The sequence below is a fragment of the Dipodomys spectabilis genome, unplaced genomic scaffold, assembly GCF_019054845.1.
Source record: "Dipodomys spectabilis isolate Male_0828 unplaced genomic scaffold, ASM1905484v1 ptg000392l, whole genome shotgun sequence".
NCBI lineage: Eukaryota > Metazoa > Chordata > Mammalia > Rodentia > Heteromyidae > Dipodomys > Dipodomys spectabilis.
In genome coordinates this window covers 636,102-658,135 of record NW_024871069.1, presented here as the reverse complement: position 1 = coordinate 658,135, position 22,034 = coordinate 636,102, and the positions used below count along the sequence as shown (strand labels likewise).

The following is a 22,034-nucleotide window of genomic DNA, read 5'->3' as shown; positions in this document are numbered from 1 at the left end:
AGCGCGGGTCACGGGGCCTCTGTGGAGGGCTAGGGCTCAGCGCGCGGGTCACGGGGCCTCTGTGGAGGGGCTCAGCGCGGGTCACGGGGCCTCTGTGGAGGGCTAGGGCTCAGCGCGCGGGTCACGGGGCCTCTGTGGAGGGCTGGGGCTCAGCGCGGGTCACGGGGCCTCTGTGGAGGGCTGGGGCTCAGCGCGCGGGTCACGGGGCCTCTGTGGAGGGGCTCAGCGCGGGTCACGGGGCCTCTGTGGAGGGGCTCAGCGCGGGTCACGGGGCCTCTGTGGAGGGGCTGGGGCTCAGCGCGGGTCACGGGGCCTCTGTGGAGGGCTGGGGCTCAGCGCGGGTCACGGGGCCTCTGTGGAGGGGCTCAGCGCGGGTCACGGGGCCTCTGTGGAGGGGCTGGGGCTCAGCGCGGGTCACAGGGCCTCTGTGGAGGGGCTCAGCGCGGGTCACGGGGCCTCTGTGGAGGGGCTCAGCGCGGGTCACGGGGCCTCTGTGGAGGGGCTGGGGCTCAGCGCGGGTCACGGGGCCTCTGTGGAGGGCTGGGGCTCAGCGCGGGTCACGGGGCCTCTGTGGAGGGCTGGGGCTGGGCATGGCCTGGGGTGTGGGACCCTGGGTTTCCTTGGTTGTGGCTGTTAGGAGGGTGAGTGGAGCCAAGGTCTCCAGTTAAGGCGCGATGCCAGGGCCAGCGTCCATTGTGTTTTCACAGTCCCCATTTCTGAGAACACCCTGGGGTCCCTGCAAGCTGGTCGCCATCTGATGACTAGGGAGCGCTAATTACGTATCTGAGCAAATGACGGTGGCGGTGTGCGGGGCCACACCGCAGAGTGCTGCGGCTGGCCACCCAGCCCCTTCCACGGAAGCCCCTCTCCTCCCATGAGGGATCATGCCATTTCTGGTCGTGAAGAGGGTGACTTGGCAGAGGCCAGCAGTGCCACGGTGTCCCCGGGGGACCGCCCAGCGCCTCCCGTGTTGGGTGGGGTCCTGGCCGGGCTCCCTCACCACAGCCCGGGGTCCTGCCCAGAAGCAGCGGAAACACATTCTTGCGCAGTGGCGGGTGTTGTTTTGGCCACTGACAGACTTTTGGTATGACTTTACAGATGCCTCCAGGGCAGTCACACCCCTGAAGCCCCGTCGTTCGGCTGTCCCGGGGTGGCTGTGAGGGAGGTCCCTCCTCCCAGGCCCCCCCACTATGGCGCCCCAGGCCCCATGGCAGGAGTCGCTACGTGGCTCTCGCCCAGCCTCAGCTGTCACAACACCAGCAGCCAGGCCCAGATGGATCCCTGTGAGGCCTGTTTCCTGTCTGCAACATGGGGCTGGTGGCTTGGCCCCAACCTCCTGACTGTTAGTGGATCTCTGCCTCTCTGGGCAGTTAGTCCATGGGCTCTGACGCCTTCTTGCCTGCCTGGCTCCAAGCTTGGCCGTGACACACATGTGTGACCTTGGCTGGTCCCTGAGCCCTGTGAGCTTTCTTTAAATGACACACCTAACAGGACTTAGGTCCTCACACCAAGCATTATGAATAAGTGGTTGTTCTATAAATCCCCAACGTCCTGAGTTTAAAAGAGTTGGCCAGGGTGCTGCTCCAGTGGAGGGCAAGGATGGCATGATCCCCGTCCCATCGCCCTGTCGCGTGAAGCCTGGGTGGGTGGAGATGGCCTCCTCTGTGTCCTCTGTGCTCATGCTCTGCCTCTGGGTCTTCCACAGACATTGATGAGTGTGTGACAGGTGTCCACAACTGCTCTGTCAATGAGACGTGCTTCAACATCCAGGGCGGCTTCCGCTGCCTATCCTTCCAGTGCCCGGAGAACTACCGCCGTTCTGCAGACACGTAAGTCCTGCAGGCCACTGTTTTCTGTCTGTCAGCCTTCCAGGAGGCCCAACCCCAGGTCTGGGCACCTGTGACCTGAGGTCTCCCATGAGACCAGCAGGTCTCTGGGTCTCAGGCCCTAAAGGCCGGTGAGCCTGGTCTCAGGAGGGCATAGGGGTGACTGCAGAAAAATCTGAAACCGGTAGACTTGGTGTCAGGTTGAGCCACACTGAGTGTGCAGCCCTGCGATAAGCACTCCAGGCCTCAGTTTCCTAGTTCATGACATGCAGGTGGCAGAACACGCTCTGGTTCAGACAAGCCATTATCGGCATCTGTGTGGGCCAAAACCCAGGGGTTCACACGACTTGCTGGGCTTCCCTGCTAGATGACCTCGCAACAGGCAGACTGTCCGCTGGGGCAGCAGCAGAGAGGATTCTGTGTCCTCAGGCTGTGTGGCCCACGCGCCATTGTGAGATCACTCTCCCAGCCACCGGGGCCTCCACTGGTGATGTCCAGGAAGTCGCTCCTCAGAGCCAGAAGGGCCCCCAGGACACAATCTCCCTGCAGCCCTAATTCTACTCAGTCTCGTTTAATGTCACTAGGGGCATGGCCGGGGCTGGGGCTCAGTGGTAGAGCACTTGCCTGGCATGTGTCCTGTCCTGGGTGGGATCCTCAGCACCCCAAAAGCCAGTGAACAAATTCCATCATCACAGACTGCACAGAAGCCCTCTGCCAGCGGGAGCGGAGCTCAGTGGACTGCGGCAGGCCTGGTTTGTCCAGCTGCGGCCTCTTGCCCCTGTGCCTGCCGTGGGCTCTGGGGCGGCTGCCCCTCCCGCTGGAGGACGGGCATCTTCCCCTGCCCTGCACTGGGCCGCAGTGTCTGTGGGGCTGCCCTGGTCTGGGCTCTGCCAGCCTCTAGGCTGCGCCTCAGCTCAGGGTCCCTGGCTTTCCCTCCATTCTTCCTGCCTCTGGCTTCCTTGCTTGCTAGCCTGGCTGTACTCTCTGATCTGCTGTTTCCCAGCACATTTTCTTTTTTAATTTATTATTTTTAAATCTACAAAGGATGGTTCAAGGGGTTACAATTTAATATGTCCATCTACATACATGATGCATTTTAAACATTTTTTTTGTTTTTTGTTTTTTGGGTTTTTTTTGGCTTGAACTCTGGGCCTGAGCACTGTCCCTCAGCTCTTCAGCTCAAGGCGAGCGCTCTACCACTTGAGCCACAGCACCACTTCCGGTTTTCTGGTGGTTCATTGGAGATAAGAGTCTCACCGACGTTCCTTCCCTGGCTGGCTTTGAACCTCAACCCTCTGATCTCAGCCTCCTGAGTAGCTAGGATTTCAGGTGTGAGCCACTGGTGCCCAACTACATATAGTGTATCTTGACCAGAGTCCCCCTTGTGTCCTCCCGCTTCCTGCCTGTCCCTTGGACACCAGTCACATCATTTCCACTTCCTTTCTCCTATGTATACAGCAAGTGTGATGACCGTATTGGCCCACGTGTCCCTTTTCCATTCATCCGCCCCTCCCACCCACCGTCCATTCAAATCGTTTCCACTTTCTGGTATTTGTGTTGTTACACCAATTGTTCAAGGGGTCTGTGCCAGTTTCGTGCTTGTATATTCAGCTTGATCATGAATGCCATGTGCTTCTGTCCCTTAAACACTTGGCTGGGCATGGTGGGATGTGTCTGCAATCTCAGCAATCGGGAGGCAAAGACAGGACGATTGCATGTTTCAGGCTAAGCTGGGCTGCATAGCAAGACCTTATCTGGGGTGTATGTGTGTGGGGGGGGAATTATTGTGTTGTTTCCTGTCTGTGCCGGGGTCAGAGGGCTGCCTGACGGAGCTGGGCTTGGCTGTGTATCACCTCACAGGGAGCTGTGGGGTATGCAGCAGCCTGGCAGGCCACGGCAGAGCCTCTCTGAGCCATAGAGAAAGCCCCAGGCCCTGTTGGTGGCCGTGGACTCCCTGTCCCCTGGGCCTGTCCAGTCAGGCTGGAGTCTGAGGATTCCAGAAGCCCAGTGGCAGTTGTAATAGTGACTTCAGCCACCAAGCTCGGGTGATAGCACCCCTAGTGCCTGAGGCAGGGCTGGCGGTGGTGCTGGGCTGGTACCTGAGCGCTCAGCGGCCCACACCGGCCCCTCGGCTGCCCCAGCCTCTGAGAACAAGGGCCAGACCAGGACGGGAGAGTGGGCGGGGTGCAGAGGGACGAGCCTCCCCGGAGCCTTGTGGGGACCCTGTGGCAGTTGAAGGAGGGTGGGCGTTTCCCGCCTCTGAGCTTCTGAGCCTCTGGTCTGTTACAAGATGGGTGCTGGGGTGTCTCCCTGATGTGTTGGGGGTCCACGGAGGTGGGGGCACAGGCTCCCTCTGCTGGCTCTCCAGGCTCCGCCCGGGTTCACCCGTTGAGCCATGTCACCCTGGGAGCTGGTGTGATGCATGCATAGTGTGGCCTCCCCGCCACATGGGGGCGCCGTGGTCTAGGCCGGCCCCGGCTTCAACCTCACCCGAAAAATAACGGAAGCAGTAAGGGCCGTGAGCATGGTTCAAACGCCAGAGCATCTGCCTAGAAAGCACGAGTCCCTGAGTTCAAATCTCCATGCCGTTCCCCCACACACACCTTAAATGACCATCTGCCCTTTACAAAGTATGGAGTCTTTAGAGTTTGAGTCTGAAAGTGGCTCTTAGAAAGCAGCCGCCCTGCGGCTGCCACCGCCCGCGGCTCACTTGGGGGCCTCGCTGGGCCAGATGTGGGACTCACGTGCCTCTCTGGGCCTTGGCCCTCCCCACCCCCACGAGGCTCCCTTCTCCCAGCTGATGTCCCTGGCAGCAAAGGGATCGGCTTGGCACGCTGGCCCGCAGGCCGCAGGACCTCAACCTCATGGGCCTGCCCGGGGTGCGAGGTCCCGGCCACGCCTCGCCCGCTGCCTGTGCAAAGATCCTTCCGAGAGTCTGGGGCATCTGTATCCCTCCCCACGCTCGCGGCGTGGGGCACAAGGCTGGGCGGCGCGGCTGCTGCGTCCCTGGGAAAGGCCACATATGAATGAACGGCTCTGGACTGTTCTGGACAAGCAGAGTCGCCGATGGGCTGGGCTGGCGGGTCTCGTTCCTCCGCAGAGGGACAGGTGTTCACACTGGAGAAATGCCAGTCCCGCCGCACGGCCGCTCGCTGGCAGCCGGGGCAGCCGGGCGGCGTGCTATACGCTCATGGATGACTCTCAGAATTGGGGTGCTGAGGTGACGTGTGTTAAGGTGGAGATTTGGGGCACTGTCTTTCAGTGCGTGGCGTGACAGGAAAATACACCCCTGGAATCTGGGAGCTTGGTCCCCATTGCTGGCCAGCGCACAGGGCCGGGTCGCCCGTGCCCTGCTCCGTAGATTTGGCATTGACAGCTTGGCCCCCAGCTGGGCACACTGACCCAGATTCCATCCTGAACCTAACAGGCAGCCTGCCAGGCACAGTCGCTATGGGTTCAGGATGTTGCGATAGGTTTGGGGCAGAGCAGGACAGGATTCTGAGCAGGAAAACCAAGGCCATTTACAAAGCACCCAGTGAGGTGCCTGGTACAGGTGACAGAGCCGCGAGCTGTGCCCCCCCCCCCCGCCCCGGGGTGCTGAGTGGGCTGTCCAGGAGCCGGGCAAGAGCAGGTCATGAGGCAAGACTGGGGAGGGAGCAGTATCCAGATCTCTGTCTAGCGTGCGATGGACCAGGACATCATGTGCACATTACTCTCCTTAATCTGAAACCTATGAGAGGGACTCTCGCGCCACCTGCTGGCCAGGAACGGCCTGGTCGTTCCTGAGGCCTAGAGATGGAGATTTCGTGTGTGTGTGTGTGTGTGTGTGTGTGTTCACGGTATAAAGGCTTTCCAAGGAGAAAGGTTGAACCTCAGTTCTTTTGCTTACCACCGACTGTGGAGTCATGGAGAAGACTCACATCTCAAAGTTTTTCTGTCTTCCCATGGTTGACTGAGAAGAATGCCGGGCAGAGCCGTGTACAGGGCCTAGCTGGCACCTGGCACTGTAGAGCAGCGCAGTTTATGGACCCCAACCACCTGCCTGCGCTCCACTCCCCAGCCCCTTGGAGGCCCCCTCTCGGACTTTGTGGCCTGGACTTAGTGCCATGAGGGACAGCTGGCCCCAGACTCCTTGTCATGCAGTGTCCCTGGTTCTCAGGGCTCAGCGCCATGCAGCAAGCTCCCACCCAGGGCCAGAATGTAAATAACCAAAGGCTTCCTCTCAGCCCTGATACACTTAAAATAAGCACACAGTGCAAAGTGAATCCATCGGACTCAGCACTAGATGAGGAAGCTTAAAAGCCACAAGGAGGATGTGGTAGAAAACCAGGTGAAGACGCCCCTGGGTGGAGAACCCAAACTCGGACCGGGAAGAGCTTCCTGGCACGGCTTGGCCCGTCCTGTGGGGCTCCACAGCTTAGCCGCCACTGGAGTTCCGGTCACACTGTCTTTAGGGTGTGAAAAGCTTGGGGGTCAGGACACAGAGAGAGTTTCTGTTTCCATCTTGTCACAGAAAGGTAACATCTATGTTTGCCCTCTCACAGGAATTAGAGCCTGGCTCCTTCCTGTCACAGGAAGTTAGGACCTGTCACAGGCAGTTAGGGCCTGTCTCCTTCCTGTCACAGGCAGTTAGGGCCTGTCTCCTTCCTGTCACAGGCAGTTAGGGCCTGTCTCCTTCCTGTCACAGGAAGTTAGGACCTGTCACAGGCAGTTAGGGCCTGTCTCCTTCCTGTCACAGGAAGTTAGGACCTGTCACAGGAAGTTAGGGCCTGTCTCCTTCCTGTCACAGGCAGTTAGAGCCTGTCTCCTTCCTGTCACAGGAAGTTACAGCCTGTCTGTTCTGTCACAGAAAGTTACAGCCTGTCTGTTCTGTCACAGGAAGTTAGGACCTGTCTCCATCCTGTCACAGGAGGTTAGAGCCTGTCACAGGAAGTTAGGACCTGTCTCCATCCTGTCACAGGAGGTTAGAGCCTGTCACAGGAAGTTAGGACCTGTCTCCATCCTGTCACAGGAGGTTAGAGCCTGTCACAGGAAGTTAGGACCTGTCTCCATCCTGTCACAGGAGGTTAGAGCCTGTCACAGGAAGTTAGGACCTGTCTCCATCCTGTCACAGGAGGTTAGAGCCTGTCACAGGAAGTTAGGACCTGTCTCCATCCTGTCACAGGAGGTTAGAGCCTGTCTGCATTCTATTTCAGGAAGTCTGGATCTGTCTGCATTCTGTCACAGGAAGTTACAGCCTGCCTCCATCCTGTCTCAGGAAGAGCCTATCTCCCTCCTGTCAAAGGACATTGGAACTTATTTCCGTCATGTAACAGGAAGCTTGAATCTGTCTCCTTCCTGTCACAGGAAGTTACAGCCTGTCTCCTTCCTGTCACAGGCAGTTAGGACCTGTCTCCTTCCTGTCACAGGCAGTTAGGGCCTGTCTCCTTCCTGTCACAGGAAGTTAGGACCTGTCTCCTTCCCGTCACAGGAAGTTACAGCCTGTCTCCTTCCTGTCACAGGAAGTTAGGACCTGTCTCCTTCCTGTCACAGGCAGTTAGAACCTGTCTCCTTCCTGTCACAGGAAGTTAGGGCCTGTCTCCTTCCTGTCACGGGAAGTTAGGACCTGTCTCCATCCTGTCACAGGCAGTTAGGGCCTGTCTCCTTCCTGTCACAGGAAGTTAGGGCCTGTCTCCTTCCTGTCACGGGAAGTTAGGACCTGTCTCCTTCCTGTCACAGGCAGTTAGGGCCTGTCTCCTTCCTGTCACAGGCAGTTAGGGCCTGTCTCCTTCCTGTCACAGACAGTTAGAACCTGTCTCCTTCCTGTCACAGGAAGTTAGGGCCTGTCTCCTTCCTGTCACAGGCAGTTAGGGCCTGTCTCCTTCCTGTCACAGGAAGTTACAGCCTGTCTCCTTCCTGTCACAGGAAGTTAGACCCTGTCTCCTTCCTGTCACAGGCAGTTAGGGCCTGTCTCCATCCTGTCACAGGCAGTTAGAACCTGTCTCCTTCCTGTCACAGGCAGTTAGAACCTGTCTCCATCCTGTTACAGGCAGTTAGGACCTGTCTCCTTCCTGTCACAGGAAGTTAGGGCCTGTCTCCTTCCTGTCACAGGCAGTTAGGACCTGTCTCCATCCTGTCACAGGCAGTTAGGACCTGTCTCCTTCCTGTCACAGGCAGTTAGGGCCTGTCTCCATCCTGTCACAGGCAGTTAGAATCTGTCTCCTTCCTGTCACAGGCAGTTAGGACCTGTCTCCATCCTGTTACAGGCAGTTAGGACCTGTCTCCATCCTGTCACAGGCAGTTAGGGCCTGTCTCCTTCCTGTCACAGGAAGTTAGGACCTGTCTCCTTCCTGTCACAGGAAGTTAGGACCTGTCTCCTTCCCGTCACAGGAAGTTACAGCCTGTCTCCTTCCTGTCACAGGAAGTTAGGACCTGTCTCCTTCCCGTCACAGGAAGTTACAGCCTGTCTCCTTCCTGTCACAGGAAGTTAGGACCTGTCTCCTTCCCGTCACAGGAAGTTACAGCCTGTCTCCTTCCTGTCACAGGCAGTTAGGGCCTGTCTCCTTCCTGTCACAGGAGGTTACAGCCTGTCTCCATCCTGTCACAGGAAGTTAGGGCCTGTCTCCTTCCTGTCACAGGCAGTTAGAACCTGTCTCCATCCTGTCACAGGAAGTTAGGGCCTGTCTCCTTCCTGTCACAGGAAGTTAGGACCTGTCTCCATCCTGTCACAGGCAGTTAGGACCTGTCTCCTTCCTGTCACAGGAAGTTAGGACCTGTCTCCTTCCTGTCACAGGCAGTTAGGGCCTGTCTCCTTCCTGTCACAGGAAGTTAGGACCTGTCTCCTTCATGTCACAGGCAGTTAGGGCCTGTCTCCTTCCTGTCACAGGCAGTTAGGACCTGTCTCCATCCTGTCACAGGCAGGTAGGATCTGTCTCCTTCCTGTCACAGGAAGTTAGGACCTGTTTCCTTCCTGTCACAGGCAGTTAGGGCCTGTCTCCTTCCTGTCACAGGAAGTTAGGACCTGTCTCCTTCATGTCACAGGCAGTTAGGACCTGTCTCCATCCTGTCACAGGCAGTTAGAACCTGTCTCCTTCCTGTCACAGGCAGTTAGGGCCTGTCTCCATCCTGTCACAGGCAGTTAGAACCTGTCTCCTTCCTGTCACAGGCAGTTAGGACCTGTCTCCATCCTGTTACAGGCAGTTAGGACCTGTCTCCATCCTGTCACAGGAAGTTAGGACCTGTCTCCTTCCTGTCACAGGAAGTTACAGCCTGTCTCCTTCCTGTCACAGGCAGTTAGGGCCTGTCTCCATCCTGTCACAGGACATTAGAACTTGTCTCCTAACGGCCCCTGTCCTGTCACTGGAAGTTAGAAGCCTCATCTCCGTTCTAGGTCTGAGCTGTGGACGGAGGCAGCCCTGGGCCTGGAACCGGAGCTGATACAATCTCCTTTCTCCGTCCCTCCCCTCTCCCTCTCTCCCTCCTCTCCTCCATCCACCGCCTTGCTCAGGCTTTTCTCTGAACCTGTTGCCTCATCTGAAAAGGTGGCACTTGTGATGTCAGCCAGAGGCAGCAGCGCGGCAGCTCTGCCGCGTCTGTAACTCGGCCAGGCGCTTTGTGGAGCCCTGGCCGCTGTCTGGTCATGGGGGGCCTGGGGAGCCTCTTGGAGTCCAGGCGTACCCTCTGGGTATGCCCAGGGTGGGAATCCGCCCCGAGAGGAGGGGCCCCTCTCCCTGAGCATGACCCTTGACCCCGGCCACCGGTGCCCCCGCCAGGGCGATGGAAGAGGCTGACCCCGCCCCCAGCGCCTGCTCTGGGTGGGGGAGGGGTGCCCTCTGCATGGCCGCTCGGGCTGGAGGGGTGCTGGGAGCCCCCCGCTTGCCTCCGCTTGCTGAGCCGGCCCTAACCCTCCTCTCGTCTCTGTGCACTTGTCTTGCAGCCGCTGCGAGCGCTTGCCTTGCCATGAGAACCCGGAGTGCCCCCAGCTGCCTCTGAGAATAACCTACCACCACCTCTCTTTCCCCACCAACATCCACGTGCCCGCCGTGGTTTTCCGCATGGGCCCGTCCAGCGCGGTCCCCGGGGACAGCGCGCAGCTGGCCATCACCGGGGGCAATGAGGAGGGCTTTTTCACCACCCGGAAGTTGAACCACCACAGTGGGGTCGTGGCCCTCACCCGGCCCATCCCAGAGCCCAGGGACTTGCTCTTGACGGTCAACATGGATCTCCGCCGGCACGGCACAACCAGCTCCTTTGTGGCCAAGCTTTTTATCTTTGTGTCTGCTGAGCTCTGAGCACGGGGTCCCCCCCATCCCTCTCGTCCCTGCTCCCCAGGATCCCAATAAAGTCTCACCAGCCACCCCACGCAGCATGCCGCGCCCGGTTTCATTTGGCAAGGTCAGGGTGGTGCCTGCCCTCTCCTGGTGGCCCCGCTGGGGTCTCCAGGGCTGGAGGAAGGGGCTTTGCATAAGGGGGGCCTGCTGCGGGGGCCGACCCCAGAGAGCCAGGCTAGGGGAGACGAGGCGGGAGCGGGCCCGCTTCGTTCTCCCTTGAACCCCCAAAGAGTCGAGGGCATGGTTGAGGGGTCCGCACCCCCGCGGCTTCCGGTGGTGGGAGTGGAGCTCCCGAGCAGAGGCGGGGCCCGAGAGGCGGGGCCCAGGGGGCGGGGCCCGGGGCGGGGCCCGGGGCGGGGCCCGAGAGGCCAAGCGGCCTGAGAGGCGGGGCCCGGGGGCGGGGCCCGAGAGGCGGGGCCTGAGAGGCCAAGTGGCCTGAGAGGCGGGGCCCGGGGGGCGGGGCCTGAGAGGCCAAGCAGCCTGAGAGGCGCGGCCCGAGAGGCGGGGCCTGAGAGGCCAAGCGGCCTGAGAGGCGGGGCCGGAGAGGCGGGGCCTGAGAGGCGAGGCCCGAGAGGCGGGGCCTGAGAGGCGGGGCTGGAGAGGCGGGGCCCGGGGGGCGGGGCCTGAGAGGCGGGGCCCGGGGCGGGGCCTGAGAGGCCAAGCAGCCTGAGAGGCGCGGCCCGAGAGGCGGGGCCTGAGAGGCGGGGCTCGAGAGGCGGGGCCCGGGCGGGGCCTGAGAGGCGGGGCCTGAGAGGCCAAGCGGCCTGAGAGGCGGGGCCTGAGAGGCGGGGCCGGAGAGGCGGGGCCGGAGAGGCGGGGCCCGAGAGGCGGGACCCGAGAGGCGGGGCCTGAGAGGCCGGGCTGGGCCGAGGAAACAGGTCCTCGGGCTCTCTTTTTTTTTACTGTACCACCCCAACTGTTTAACTGAGACCGAATGTTCTAGACCTCTTGGTCTGGAAAGACACTGTGTGCGTTTGCTGCGTCTTGAATGAATGAAGTTCCTGCCTGAGTGAGTCCGGGGCTCTGCTGAGCATCCTCGAGCTGTGAGTTCGGGCTCTGCTGAGCATCCTCGAGCTGTGAGGTCGGGGCTCTGCTGAGCATCCTCGAGCTGTGAGTTCGGGCTGTGCTGAGCATCCTCGAGCTGTGAGGTCGGGGCTCTGCTGAGCATCCTCGAGCTGTGAGTCCGGGGCTCTGCTGAGCATCCTCGAGCTGTGAGTTCGGGCTCTGCTGAGCATCCTCGAGCTGTGAGGTCGGGGCTCTGCTGAGCATCCTCGAGCTGTGAGGTCGGGGCTCTGCTGAGCATCCTCGAGCTGTGAGGTCGGGCTCTGCTGAGCATCCTCGAGCTGTGAGTTCGGGCTCTGCTGAGCATCCTCGAGCTGTGAGGTCGGGGCTCTGCTGAGCATCCTCGAGCTGTGAGGTCCGGGTTCTGCTGAGCATCCTCGAGCTGTGAGGTCGGGGCTCTGCTGAGCATCCTCGAGCTGTGAGTCCGGGGCTCTGCTGAGCATCCTCGAGCTGTGAGGTCGGGGCTCTGCTGAGCATCCTCGAGCTGTGAGGTCGGGGCTCTGCTGAGCATCCTCGAGCTGTGAGTCCGGGGCTCTGCTGAGCATCCTCGAGCTGTGAGTCCGGGGCTCTGCTGAGCATCCTCGAGCTGTGAGGTCGGGGCTCTGCTGAGCATCCTCGAGCTGTGAGGTCGGGGCTCTGCTGAGCATCCTCGAGCTGTGAGTCCGGGGCTCTGCTGAGCATCCTCGAGCTGTGAGTCCGGGGCTCTGCTGAGCATCCTCGAGCTGTGAGGTCGGGGCTCTGCTGAGCATCCTCGAGCTGTGAGTTCGGGGCTGTGCTGAGCATCCTCGAGCTCTGAGGTCGGGGCTCTGCTGAGCATCCTCGAGCTGTGAGGTCGGGGCTCTGCTGAGCATCCTCGAGCTGTGAGTTCGGGCTCTGCTGAGCATCCTCGAGCTGTGAGTTCGGGCTCTGCTGAGCATCCTCGAGCTGTGAGGTCGGGGCTCTGCTGAGCATCCTCGAGCTCTGAGGTCGGGGCTCTGCTGAGCATCCTCGAGCTCTGAGGTCGGGCTGTGCTGAGCATCCTCGAGCTGTGAGTTCGGGCTGTGCTGAGCATCCTCGAGCTGTGAGGTCGGGGCTCTGCTGAGCATCCTCGAGCTGTGAGGTCCGGGTTCTGCTGAGCATCCTCGAGCTGTGAGGTCGGGGCTCTGCTGAGCATCCTCGAGCTGTGAGTCCGGGGCTCTGCTGAGCATCCTCGAGCTGTGAGGTCGGGGCTCTGCTGAGCATCCTCGAGCTGTGAGGTCGGGGCTCTGCTGAGCATCCTCGAGCTGTGAGTCCGGGGCTCTGCTGAGCATCCTCGAGCTGTGAGTCCGGGGCTCTGCTGAGCATCCTCGAGCTGTGAGGTCGGGGCTCTGCTGAGCATCCTCGAGCTGTGAGGTCGGGGCTCTGCTGAGCATCCTCGAGCTGTGAGTCCGGGGCTCTGCTGAGCATCCTCGAGCTGTGAGTCCGGGGCTCTGCTGAGCATCCTCGAGCTGTGAGGTCGGGGCTCTGCTGAGCATCCTCGAGCTGTGAGTTCGGGGCTGTGCTGAGCATCCTCGAGCTCTGAGGTCGGGGCTCTGCTGAGCATCCTCGAGCTGTGAGGTCGGGGCTCTGCTGAGCATCCTCGAGCTGTGAGTTCGGGCTCTGCTGAGCATCCTCGAGCTGTGAGTTCGGGCTCTGCTGAGCATCCTCGAGCTGTGAGGTCGGGGCTCTGCTGAGCATCCTCGAGCTCTGAGGTCGGGGCTCTGCTGAGCATCCTCGAGCTCTGAGGTCGGGCTGTGCTGAGCATCCTCGAGCTGTGAGTTCGGGCTCTGCTGAGCATCCTCGAGCTGTGAGTTTGGGCTCTGCTGAGCATCCTCGAGCTGTGAGGTCGGGGCTCTGCTGAGCATCCTCCAGCTGTGAGTTCGGGCTGTGCTGAGCATCCTCGAGCTGTGAGTTCGGGCTGTGCTGAGCATCCTCGAGCTGTGAGTTCGGGCTCTGCTGAGCATCCTCGAGCTGTGAGGTCGGGGCTCTGCTGAGCATCCTCCAGCTGTGAGTTCGGGCTCTGCTGAGCATCCTCGAGCTGTGAGGTCGGGGCTCTGCTGAGCATCCTCCAGCTGTGAGTTCGGGCTGTGCTGAGCATCCTCGAGCTGTGAGTTCGGGCTGTGCTGAGCATCCTCGAGCTGTGAGTTCGGGGCTCTGCTGAGCATCCTCGAGCTCTGAGGTCGGGCTCTGCTGAGCATCCTCGAGCTGTGAGTTCGGGGCTCTGCTGAGCATCCTCGAGCTGTGAGGTCGGGGCTCTGCTGAGCATCCTCGAGCTGTGAGGTCGGGGCTCTGCTGAGCATCCTCGAGCTGTGAGTTCGGGCTCTGCTGAGCATCCTCGAGCTCTGAGGTCGGGGCTCTGCTGAGCATCCTCGAGCTGTGAGTTCGGGGCTCTGCTGAGCATCCTCGAGCTGTGAGGTCGGGGCTCTGCTGAGCATCCTCGAGCTGTACCTGGTGAGGCCCAGGGTAATATGAGAAATTCTGTGCTCAATCCATCCTGCCAGGCAGGTGCACTCATTTCCTCACGGATACTCAGAGAGGGCGTGTGATGGGCCCCAGGCCACCCAGCTGGTGTCTGACGCCCCCCCCCCCCCCCCGCTCCGCAGCTCTGTTCCAGGCACAGCACCTTCTACTCGGACCTTGCTTTACCCAGCTCTCCTCATCTCTCCCACTGTGATTCCATCCACTGTCTTCTCTGGTCCTCCAGTGTCTGCTCAGCACTCTTTGTTTTTTATTTTTGGTCTGTCGTGGGGCTTGAACTCTGGGCCTGGGCGCTGGCCCTCAGCTCTTCAGCTCAAGGCTAGCACTCTACCTCAAGCCACAATGACACTTCCAGTTTCTGGTGATTCATTGGAGATCAGAGTCTCACAGACTCTCCTGCCTGGGCTGGCTTTGAACCACGATCTTCAGATCTCAGCCTCCTGAGTAGCTAGGATGACAGGCGTGAGCCACCGGTGCCCGGCTGCCCAGCCCTCTGGATGGCGCGTTCTCCTCTCAACAGCTGGGGTGACCTTTCCTCAAGCCCCATGTGGTTTCCTGTGTGGTACCCCACAAATCCTTAGTGCACATTTCAAGGGCACACAGTTTCATCCTCCACCTGGCCTCCGTTCTCGCTCCTCAGCCATTCCCTCAAGCCACACCGCCAAGCACTTGGTGGCCCCAGACCCTTTGCACATGCTTTCTGTCCACGGCCTGAACTTGCTCAGACCTCACCGACGTGAGCCTTTCTCACAAAAACAGCATCCGCCTGTCTCATGTTATGATGACAAAATGCTTGGAAGTTGGGTAATGAGGAGATTATCTTGGCATATGGTTCTGGAGGTGCGAGGTCAGGGGACTGCTCTGGTGGTGGCCGAGTACTGGGAGGCAGAGGAGAGCAGGCGGGAAGAGACGAGAGAGAGAGAGAGAGAGAGAGAGAGAGAGAGAGAGAGGAGAGCAGGTGGGAAGAGACGTGTGTGTGTGTGTGTGTGTGTGTGTGTGTGTGTGTGTGTGTGTGTAGAGAGAGAGCGAGCTGGTGTCTCTTCTGCACTTTGTCTATTTAATTGAGACCTGCCCCTGAGCTTTTGTGCTCAGGGCTGGTGCTCTACCACTTGAGCCACAGCTCCACTTGTGGCTTCTTGATTCTTTTTGGTAGTTTATTGGAGATGAGTCTTTTTTTCTTTTTGGCTAGCCTGGACCAAGATCCTTCTATTTATGATCTGCCATGGAACTAGGACCAGAGACACACAACCAGGCCTGGCTTACTGTTTAAGGTGGGGTCTCTAGCTTTGTTGCCTGGGCCGTCCTGGAGCTGTAACATCCGGGTCTTCATCTCGGGGTGGCTGGGGCTGAAGGCATGAGCGACGGCGCCGGTGGTTGCTCAGCGGGCACTCGAGACTGGGCGCTGCTCAGACCCGCCTGCACCGGCCGGCGCGGTCCCATCTGATGCCGGGTTCTCCTCACCTGTCGTCGGCGGTGGCCAAGCAGGCCACCGTTTCTGGCTCCTGGCGTGTGGCGGGTTGGACTTCCCTGTCGTCGGAGGCTCCTCGGGGAGCCCGGGAGCCGGGGAGCCGGGGCTCTGCCGTCGGAGGCTGGGGAGCCGGGAAGGCCTGGGAGCCGGGAAGAAAAGGTGCCTTTGAAGTGGGAAACTCAGAAATGAGGTAATTATGACTTGGGATAAAGCTTTATAATGGAAAAGTCAGTTCAAGAGTACTGAACTAGAAAGTGCGTGAAAGTGAATAAATAGTTAAGTGTGAGTGAAGCCAGGCTTAATTCTGTCATGCTAGCTATGGGGCAGGGAGGGAGGAGAGTTTCAGGAGATTCCAGTTCTGGCACCAACCTTGTGTGTGTCGGGAGCGGGGGGCAGAATGGAGTTTGTAGGGAAATTTGTTTTAGCAGTTTCAGGGTTTGAAATGAGGGAGGAGTTGTTCAACGTGCTTGCTCTACCACATGAACCAGGTCTCCAGTCATGCTTTTTGCTGAACCCAGCAATTCTACAGCAAATCAATCTTCAGTAAAGCTCAATAACACTTACCCTGGGGTGGGAAGGGGCAAGAAATACTAGGATACTAGACGCTCAGGCAGCGCAGACAAGGATTTTCCACCTACCCAGCAAGTTGACTTTGACACACAAAGAGCCGAGGTGATGGGGAATGGCCGGGGAAGAGCACGGGTCACAGGAGGACGGTGACCCGCGACTGCCTGGTGACAGGCAAGAGCTCAGCCTCACCTGCCTGAGAACGCAGAGACACGGCGGGTGCAGGAGTGGGCCGGACACTTGTAATCCTAGCAACCTTGGGAGGCTGAGGCCGGGAGGGTTGTGATTAGAGGCCAGCCTGGGCAGAAGTCTACAGAACGCTTTTCTCAACTCATCACTGGGTACAGCTGGGGGGGGTGCCCAGCCGCTGCCCTGTGCTAGGTGGGGGTTGGGGGGGGTGGGATGGTGGTTCCAGACCACGTCTGTGAGACTATCTCCTCAGAAAGGCTTGGGTGCAGCGGCACAAATGTCCCAGCTGCTGTGACAGCCAGCCAGCCCTAGCCGGTGCAGCAAGGGCTAGCTCCGTCACCAGCACAGGGCAGCGCTCATGCGTGGCCCAGAAGTGAGGCCCGCCAAGGAAACACGGAGGCCCTGGGTTCAAACTCCAGTACGGCCAAAAACAATTGTCCCCGTTGTATGAATGAGAAAAGCGGGGTTCCGGGGGTGGAGGGACTTGCCTGAGACCCCATCTGAGCAGCGGAAGCTACTGTCCTGGCAGGTGCCTGACAAGAACCCCAGTGCGGGTAAATGGCAGTCCTGGTGAGCGCTGCAGACTGAGGCTGCGGGCGCGAGCCTAACTGGCGAGCCTGAGCCCGAGTGCAGCCCCGCACACGGGCGTGCAAGCCACTTTCGCACGGGAAGGGGTGAACGGTGTCTTGGCGGGGGCATCGGGTGGACCTGGGTCCCCGCAGCCCTGCGCCTCTGCCCCCAGAGGGCGGAGGTCAGCCCCGGCTCTGCTCCCCAGGCTCCGGCAAGAGAAGACGGACACCGTGCGCTGCATCAAGTCCTGCCACCCCGGCGACCGGGCCTGCGTGCAGGACCCCGTGCACACCATCTCCTACACCGCCATCCCGCTGCCCACCTTCCGCGAGTTCACCCGCCCCGAAGGTGAGTGGCCGCCGTGGGTGTCCTCCGCGCACGGCCCCCTGCCGGCGGTCTCCCCTCACCGGTGACAGTGACGTTCAGGGCTGACAGGGAAGTCAGGGAGGGCTTCCCGGAGGAGGTGGCTCCCGTGCTGGGGCGTGCCCAGCAGCAGGAGGGGGAGGCAGCAGCTGGCAGGTTCCTGGGCCAGGGCAGGCATCTGAAGACCCAGCCTCATTTGCTCTGGCTAGAGATGAGCCAGAACATTCCAGAAGAGCCTCAGCTGGGAGTTGGGCTTCTCCGTCAAGGTTTTTGGGAGCTGCAAACAATACAACTGATGTGATGTGTAACTGAGGTGCAGTCTTAGAGGGCGGCGGGTGGAGGCAGGAGTCCCGTGGCTCGGGGGCTCCGGGTGCCCCCGGCTCGGGTCCCGCGCGGCGTGCCCCATGCCCATCACCGGCCCTGGATGACGCTGTGCACTCGCATGCGGGGTGCGCAGCCGCAGGACGGCTGCTGAACCCCCGCCATCTCCTCTGTCCGGCGGAGGCCGCTGCCCCCAGAGCCCCGCGGAGCATCGCTGAGCCCCTGGGTCAGGCTCTGGGATGAGCTGATGGGAAACACGCTCCAGGAGCCGGGTACCAGTGCTCACACCTGTCTCCCTAGCTCCTCAGGAGGCTGAGATCTGAGGATCGTGGTTCAAAGCCAGCCCAGGCAGGAAAGTCCATGAGACTCCAATCTCCAATGAACCAGCAAAAAGCTGGAAGGGCGGTGGCTCATGCGTTAAAGTGCCAATACTGAGTGAAGAGAAATAAGGGACAGTGCCAAGGCCTTGAGTTCAAACCCCAGTGATCACGGTTCAGAGCCAGCCCGGGCAGGAATGTCCAAGAGACTCTTATCTCCAAATAACCACCAGAAAACCAGAAGTGGTGCTGTGGCTCAAGTGGTAGAGCGATTGATCACTGAAGAGCTGAGGGACAGCGCCAGGCCTAGAGTTCAAGCCTCACTACCAACAACAACAAAAAGTTCTTCCTTTTAGGGAAGACAAGGAAGGGAACTGTGCAGGGCAGCGCTGGGCTGCCCAGTGGTCGGGGGGGGGGGAGAGGGCAGCGGAGGGGGGGCAGCCGTGGGAGAGAGGGCAGCACAGGGGGGAGGCAGCCGTGGGAGAGAGGGCAGCGCGGTGCGGGCTCCAGCCCATGGCTCCCTCCCCCTTCCCCCCCCTCCCCCGTCAGCCTCTAGGGACCGAGGCGCACACGGAGGCCCGGCGGGTTGGAGGAAAGCACACACTGGCATTGGCCTTGTGCAAAATGATGGGTTTCACCAAACCACACACAAACCCTCAAGTCCCCAGTGGCCAGTTTGGTGGCCTCTCGGGCTGGCCGCGCGGACGTGGGCATGGTTATCCGCAGAGCCACGTGTGGCTGGAGACACCTAGCAGCATCGCTCGTGGGCTCCAGCTACAACCAGGGAAACTGAGGCGCGGAGAGGGGCCTTCCCAGAGGCGAGGGCCCAGGCCGCGTGGAGCCCCGGCCTTCCTTTCATTCAGACACCATCAACGCGGGCAGGGAGCCACCTACCATTCCCACGCCCTGAAGAGTCCTCTCCCCAGGCCCCAGCTCCCTCCCGGACAAACGGACACCGGCTGCCGGGAGGGGGGGGGAGGGGGGGAGGTGCTGAGATCTGATGAGCAGGTGGTGGTTTTTGTTTTGTTTTGCTTTTGTTGGCTGTGGAGCTTAAACTCAGGGCCTGGGTGCTGTCCCTGAGCTTCTTCATTTGAAGCTAGTGCTCTACCAATTTGAGTCACAACACCACTTCCTGTGTACCGGGGCTTAACTGGACATAAGAGTCTCCGGACGCTCCTGCCCGGGCTGGCTTTGGACGGCGATCCTCACATGTCAGCCTCCTGAGTAGCTAGGATTCCAGGCGGGAGCCGCTGGCGCCCAGCTTCTGAGCATCCGTTTGAAGTCAGCCTGGCCAGAAAAGTTTGTGAGACTTTTACCTTCCATTAAGCACCAAAAAGTTGAAAATGGAGCTGTGCTTCAGGGGGTAGAGCACCAGCCTTGAGCACAAAAGCTAAGGTCCTGAGTTCAAACCCTGGGCGTGCGTGCGTGCATGCGCGCACGCGCACACACACCCCTGCAACAGGACCCCCACGGGCGGTCTGTGACCGCAGGCCCCATGCCTTGTGTCAGTCTCTGGGGTGGGGTGGGCAGGACAGACCAGCGCCCTTTCCCACGCCACCCTCCTCTCTCAGAGATCGTCTTCCTGCGGGCCGTCACGCCGCTGTACTCTGCCAACCAGGCCGACATCATCTTCGACATCACGGAAGGAAACCCGAGGGATTCCTTTGACATCATTAAGCGCTACGTGGGCAACATGACTGTGGGTGAGTGACTCCCTGGCCACGCCCACAGGGGGGGTGACTCCCTGGCCACGCCCACAGGGGGGTGAGTGACTGCCTGGCCACGCCCACAGGGGGGTGACTCCCTGGCCACGCCCACAGGGGGGGTGAGTGACTCCCTGGCCACGCCCACAGGGGGGTGCCACTTTGGCCACGCCCACAGGGGGTGAGTGACTGCCTGGCCACGCCCACAGGGGGGTGAGTGACTGCCTGGCCACGCCCACAGGGGGGGTGACACTTTGGCCACGCCCACAGGGGGGTGACACTTTGGCCACGCCTACCCAGGGATAAATCACACCTTGGCCACACCCAAACGACAGCCAACGCGGACCCGCCCGTCCTGCTCAGAGTCCCTTTCCCAAGTTCAGGGCCACCCATCCTTCAGGTCTGTCCCTGGCTCTGCGCCTGAGGCCCCCTACAAAATGGCTGGCTTCAGTTCAGCTGCACCGCACAGCTGTGCGCGTCAACGCCTCCGTGGGGGTAGAGCTGGTGTGCACCACACAGCTGTGCGTGGCGCCGTCTCCCTGGAGGTAGAGCTGGTGCGCTGCGTGGCGCCGTCTCCCTGGCCGGCGGAGCACTTTGCCAACGAGGCATCTGGAGGCCACAGCTCTTCTTGCTGTGTGACCTTGAGTGAGTCTATGTGCCCTCCCCATGAACTCAGGGAAGAGGACCAGGCTGGTCCCTGATCACAGCCCTGGGGTGTGTGTGTGTGCGTGCGTGCGTGTGTGTGTGTGTGTGTGTGCGTGCGTGCGTGCGTGCGTGCGTGTGTGTGTGTGTGTGTGTGTGTCTTGCCCGTTGCTCTTCCTCAGTGTGGATCCTCAGGGAGCGGAAGAGCTGTGTCTGGGGGAAGGGTGACCCAGACCCAGGAACTGGCCGAGGTGCTGGGGGGGGAGGAGACATGGGCGGGCCTGGCCAGCATAGCTTGTCTGGTGGAGGCCAGGGTGAGGGGCCCAGCGTGAGGGGCTGGAGAAGGAACCCCACCTCCCCCCACCCCCGTGCAGCTCTGATTACAACCAGCATCTGAAAACCCATCCGTCTGCCCCGCACACCCGCTTCCCTCATTCTCTCCGGGACGGCCACATTGTACATCGGAGCCATCCCTTTGGATTTAGATTTATTCCCCAAGCAGCTGGGCATCCGGGGGCCATCACTACCCTGTCCTGGGCCTCAGTTTCCCCACGGTGAAGCAGGTGTCCTAGGGCACCGCAGGCCCTGGACGGGAGATGTTGACCAGAGCGGAGCCTGCTGGTGCGCACGTGGGCGCCAGGGGCCGCTGTCGGCCCTCAGAACCTCCGTCCTCGGGCCGGCCCCAGCCATGACCGTTGTTAAACTGGCGCTGGGGAAGGAGTCGTTACTCCCCAGTTGCCCAAGAACCGTTTACAGCGACTTTACAAGCTCTTAAATGGGGTTGCATGTTGTAAACATGGCTGAGTCACCTGCCCCCCCCCCCCTCCTCCGCTAGCTGGCAGCGGCGATAATTAGTTAATTACAATTAATGGTGCATGAGCCCTCGCCGGGACCCCGACGGGAGGGTCGAGGTTACATTGGCAGCCAGCCCTGCAGCCGCTGCCCATCCACGCTGCCACGTCCCCTCCACCTGACCTGCAGGTGTGGCGTGACCCCTGCCCTCCGCCTGACCTGCAGGTGTGGCGTGACCACGGCCCTCCGCCTGACCTGCAGGTGTGGCGTGACCCCTGCCCTCCGCCTGACCTGCAGGTGTGGCGTGACCCCGCCCTCCGCCTGACCTGCAGGTGTGGCGTGACCCCGCCCTCCGCCTGACCTGCAGGTGTGGCGTGACCCCGCCCTCCACCTGACCTGCAGGTGTGGCGTGACCCCCGCCCTCCGCCTGACCTGCAGGTGTGGCGTGACCCCGCCCTCCGCCTGACCTGCAGTGTGGCGTGACCCCGCCCTCCGCCTGACCTGCAGGTGTGGCGTGACCCCTGCCCTCCGCCTGACCTGCAGTGTGGCATGACCCCTGCCCTCCGCCTGACCTGCAGGTGTGGCGTGACCCCCGCCCTCCGCCTGACCTGCAGGTGTGGCGTGACCCCGCCCTCCGCCTGACCTGCAGGTGTGGCGTGACCCCCGCCCTCCGCCTGACCTGCAGGTGTGGCGTGACCCCGCCCTCCGCCTGACCTGCAGTGTGGCGTGACCCCTGCCCTCCGCCTGACCTGCAGGTGTGGCGTGACCCCTGCCCTCCGCCTGACCTGCAGGTGTGGCGTGACCTGGCCTGGCCTAGGATTCCCTCCCTTGGTATCTCAAAGCTTCCAATTCATGCAGCCCTTATTTCCCTCCCTGAGCCCCAACTCTCCTGCTCCCTGGCTGGCCTCACGCTGGGACACCCAGGCCTGCCGTGGCTTCCACAAATCTTTCCAGGCCGCCGCCAGGCCGGCATGTCTCTGTGCCCCACAGCTCGCCCTGTGCGGTCAGCTCTGGCTTCCATTCACTGGGGCAGAAAATCCTGCTGTGTCAGGCAGAGGTTTCTGAAGACCGGCTACTCTAAGCCTTCCTCCGTGGGAGGAGAAACGGAGCCCCAGAAGGGGAGAGGTCTGAGTGGAGAGGCCTTCTCCAGTGACCCAGGGGCATGCGGGCCTCGGAGCAGCCCCCAGGGATGAGGGGGTGACCGCGGGTACAGTCCCAGCGATGGGGTGTGGGCAGGGCCCTCGGCACATGCGGTCACGGGCAGCCCTGCACTTGGAATCCTCTACACATTTGCAGGGTGGTCATGCTGGGCTGTGTGGTCTCTCAGGGGTGCGTGGATGGCCTCTGGGGTGTGTGGATGGTCTCTCTGGGGTGTGTGGATGGCCTCTGGGGTGTGTGGATGGTCTCTCAGGGGTGTGTGGATGGCCTCT

The 22,034-nt window shown here is 61.0% G+C and overlaps 1 protein-coding gene across 1 annotated transcript in view; it reads left to right on the top strand.

The window, feature by feature from the left end:
* Positions 1-22,034, top strand: part of Fbln1 (fibulin 1) — an 86,857-nt gene that overhangs the window by 45,753 nt on the left and 19,070 nt on the right. The window contains exons 14-16 of the mRNA XM_042667346.1: positions 1,706-1,829; positions 16,672-16,814; positions 19,039-19,170. Coding sequence (XP_042523280.1) covers positions 1,706-1,829; positions 16,672-16,814; positions 19,039-19,170 — 399 coding nt within the window. The remainder of the gene's footprint in view (positions 1-1,705; positions 1,830-16,671; positions 16,815-19,038; positions 19,171-22,034) is intronic.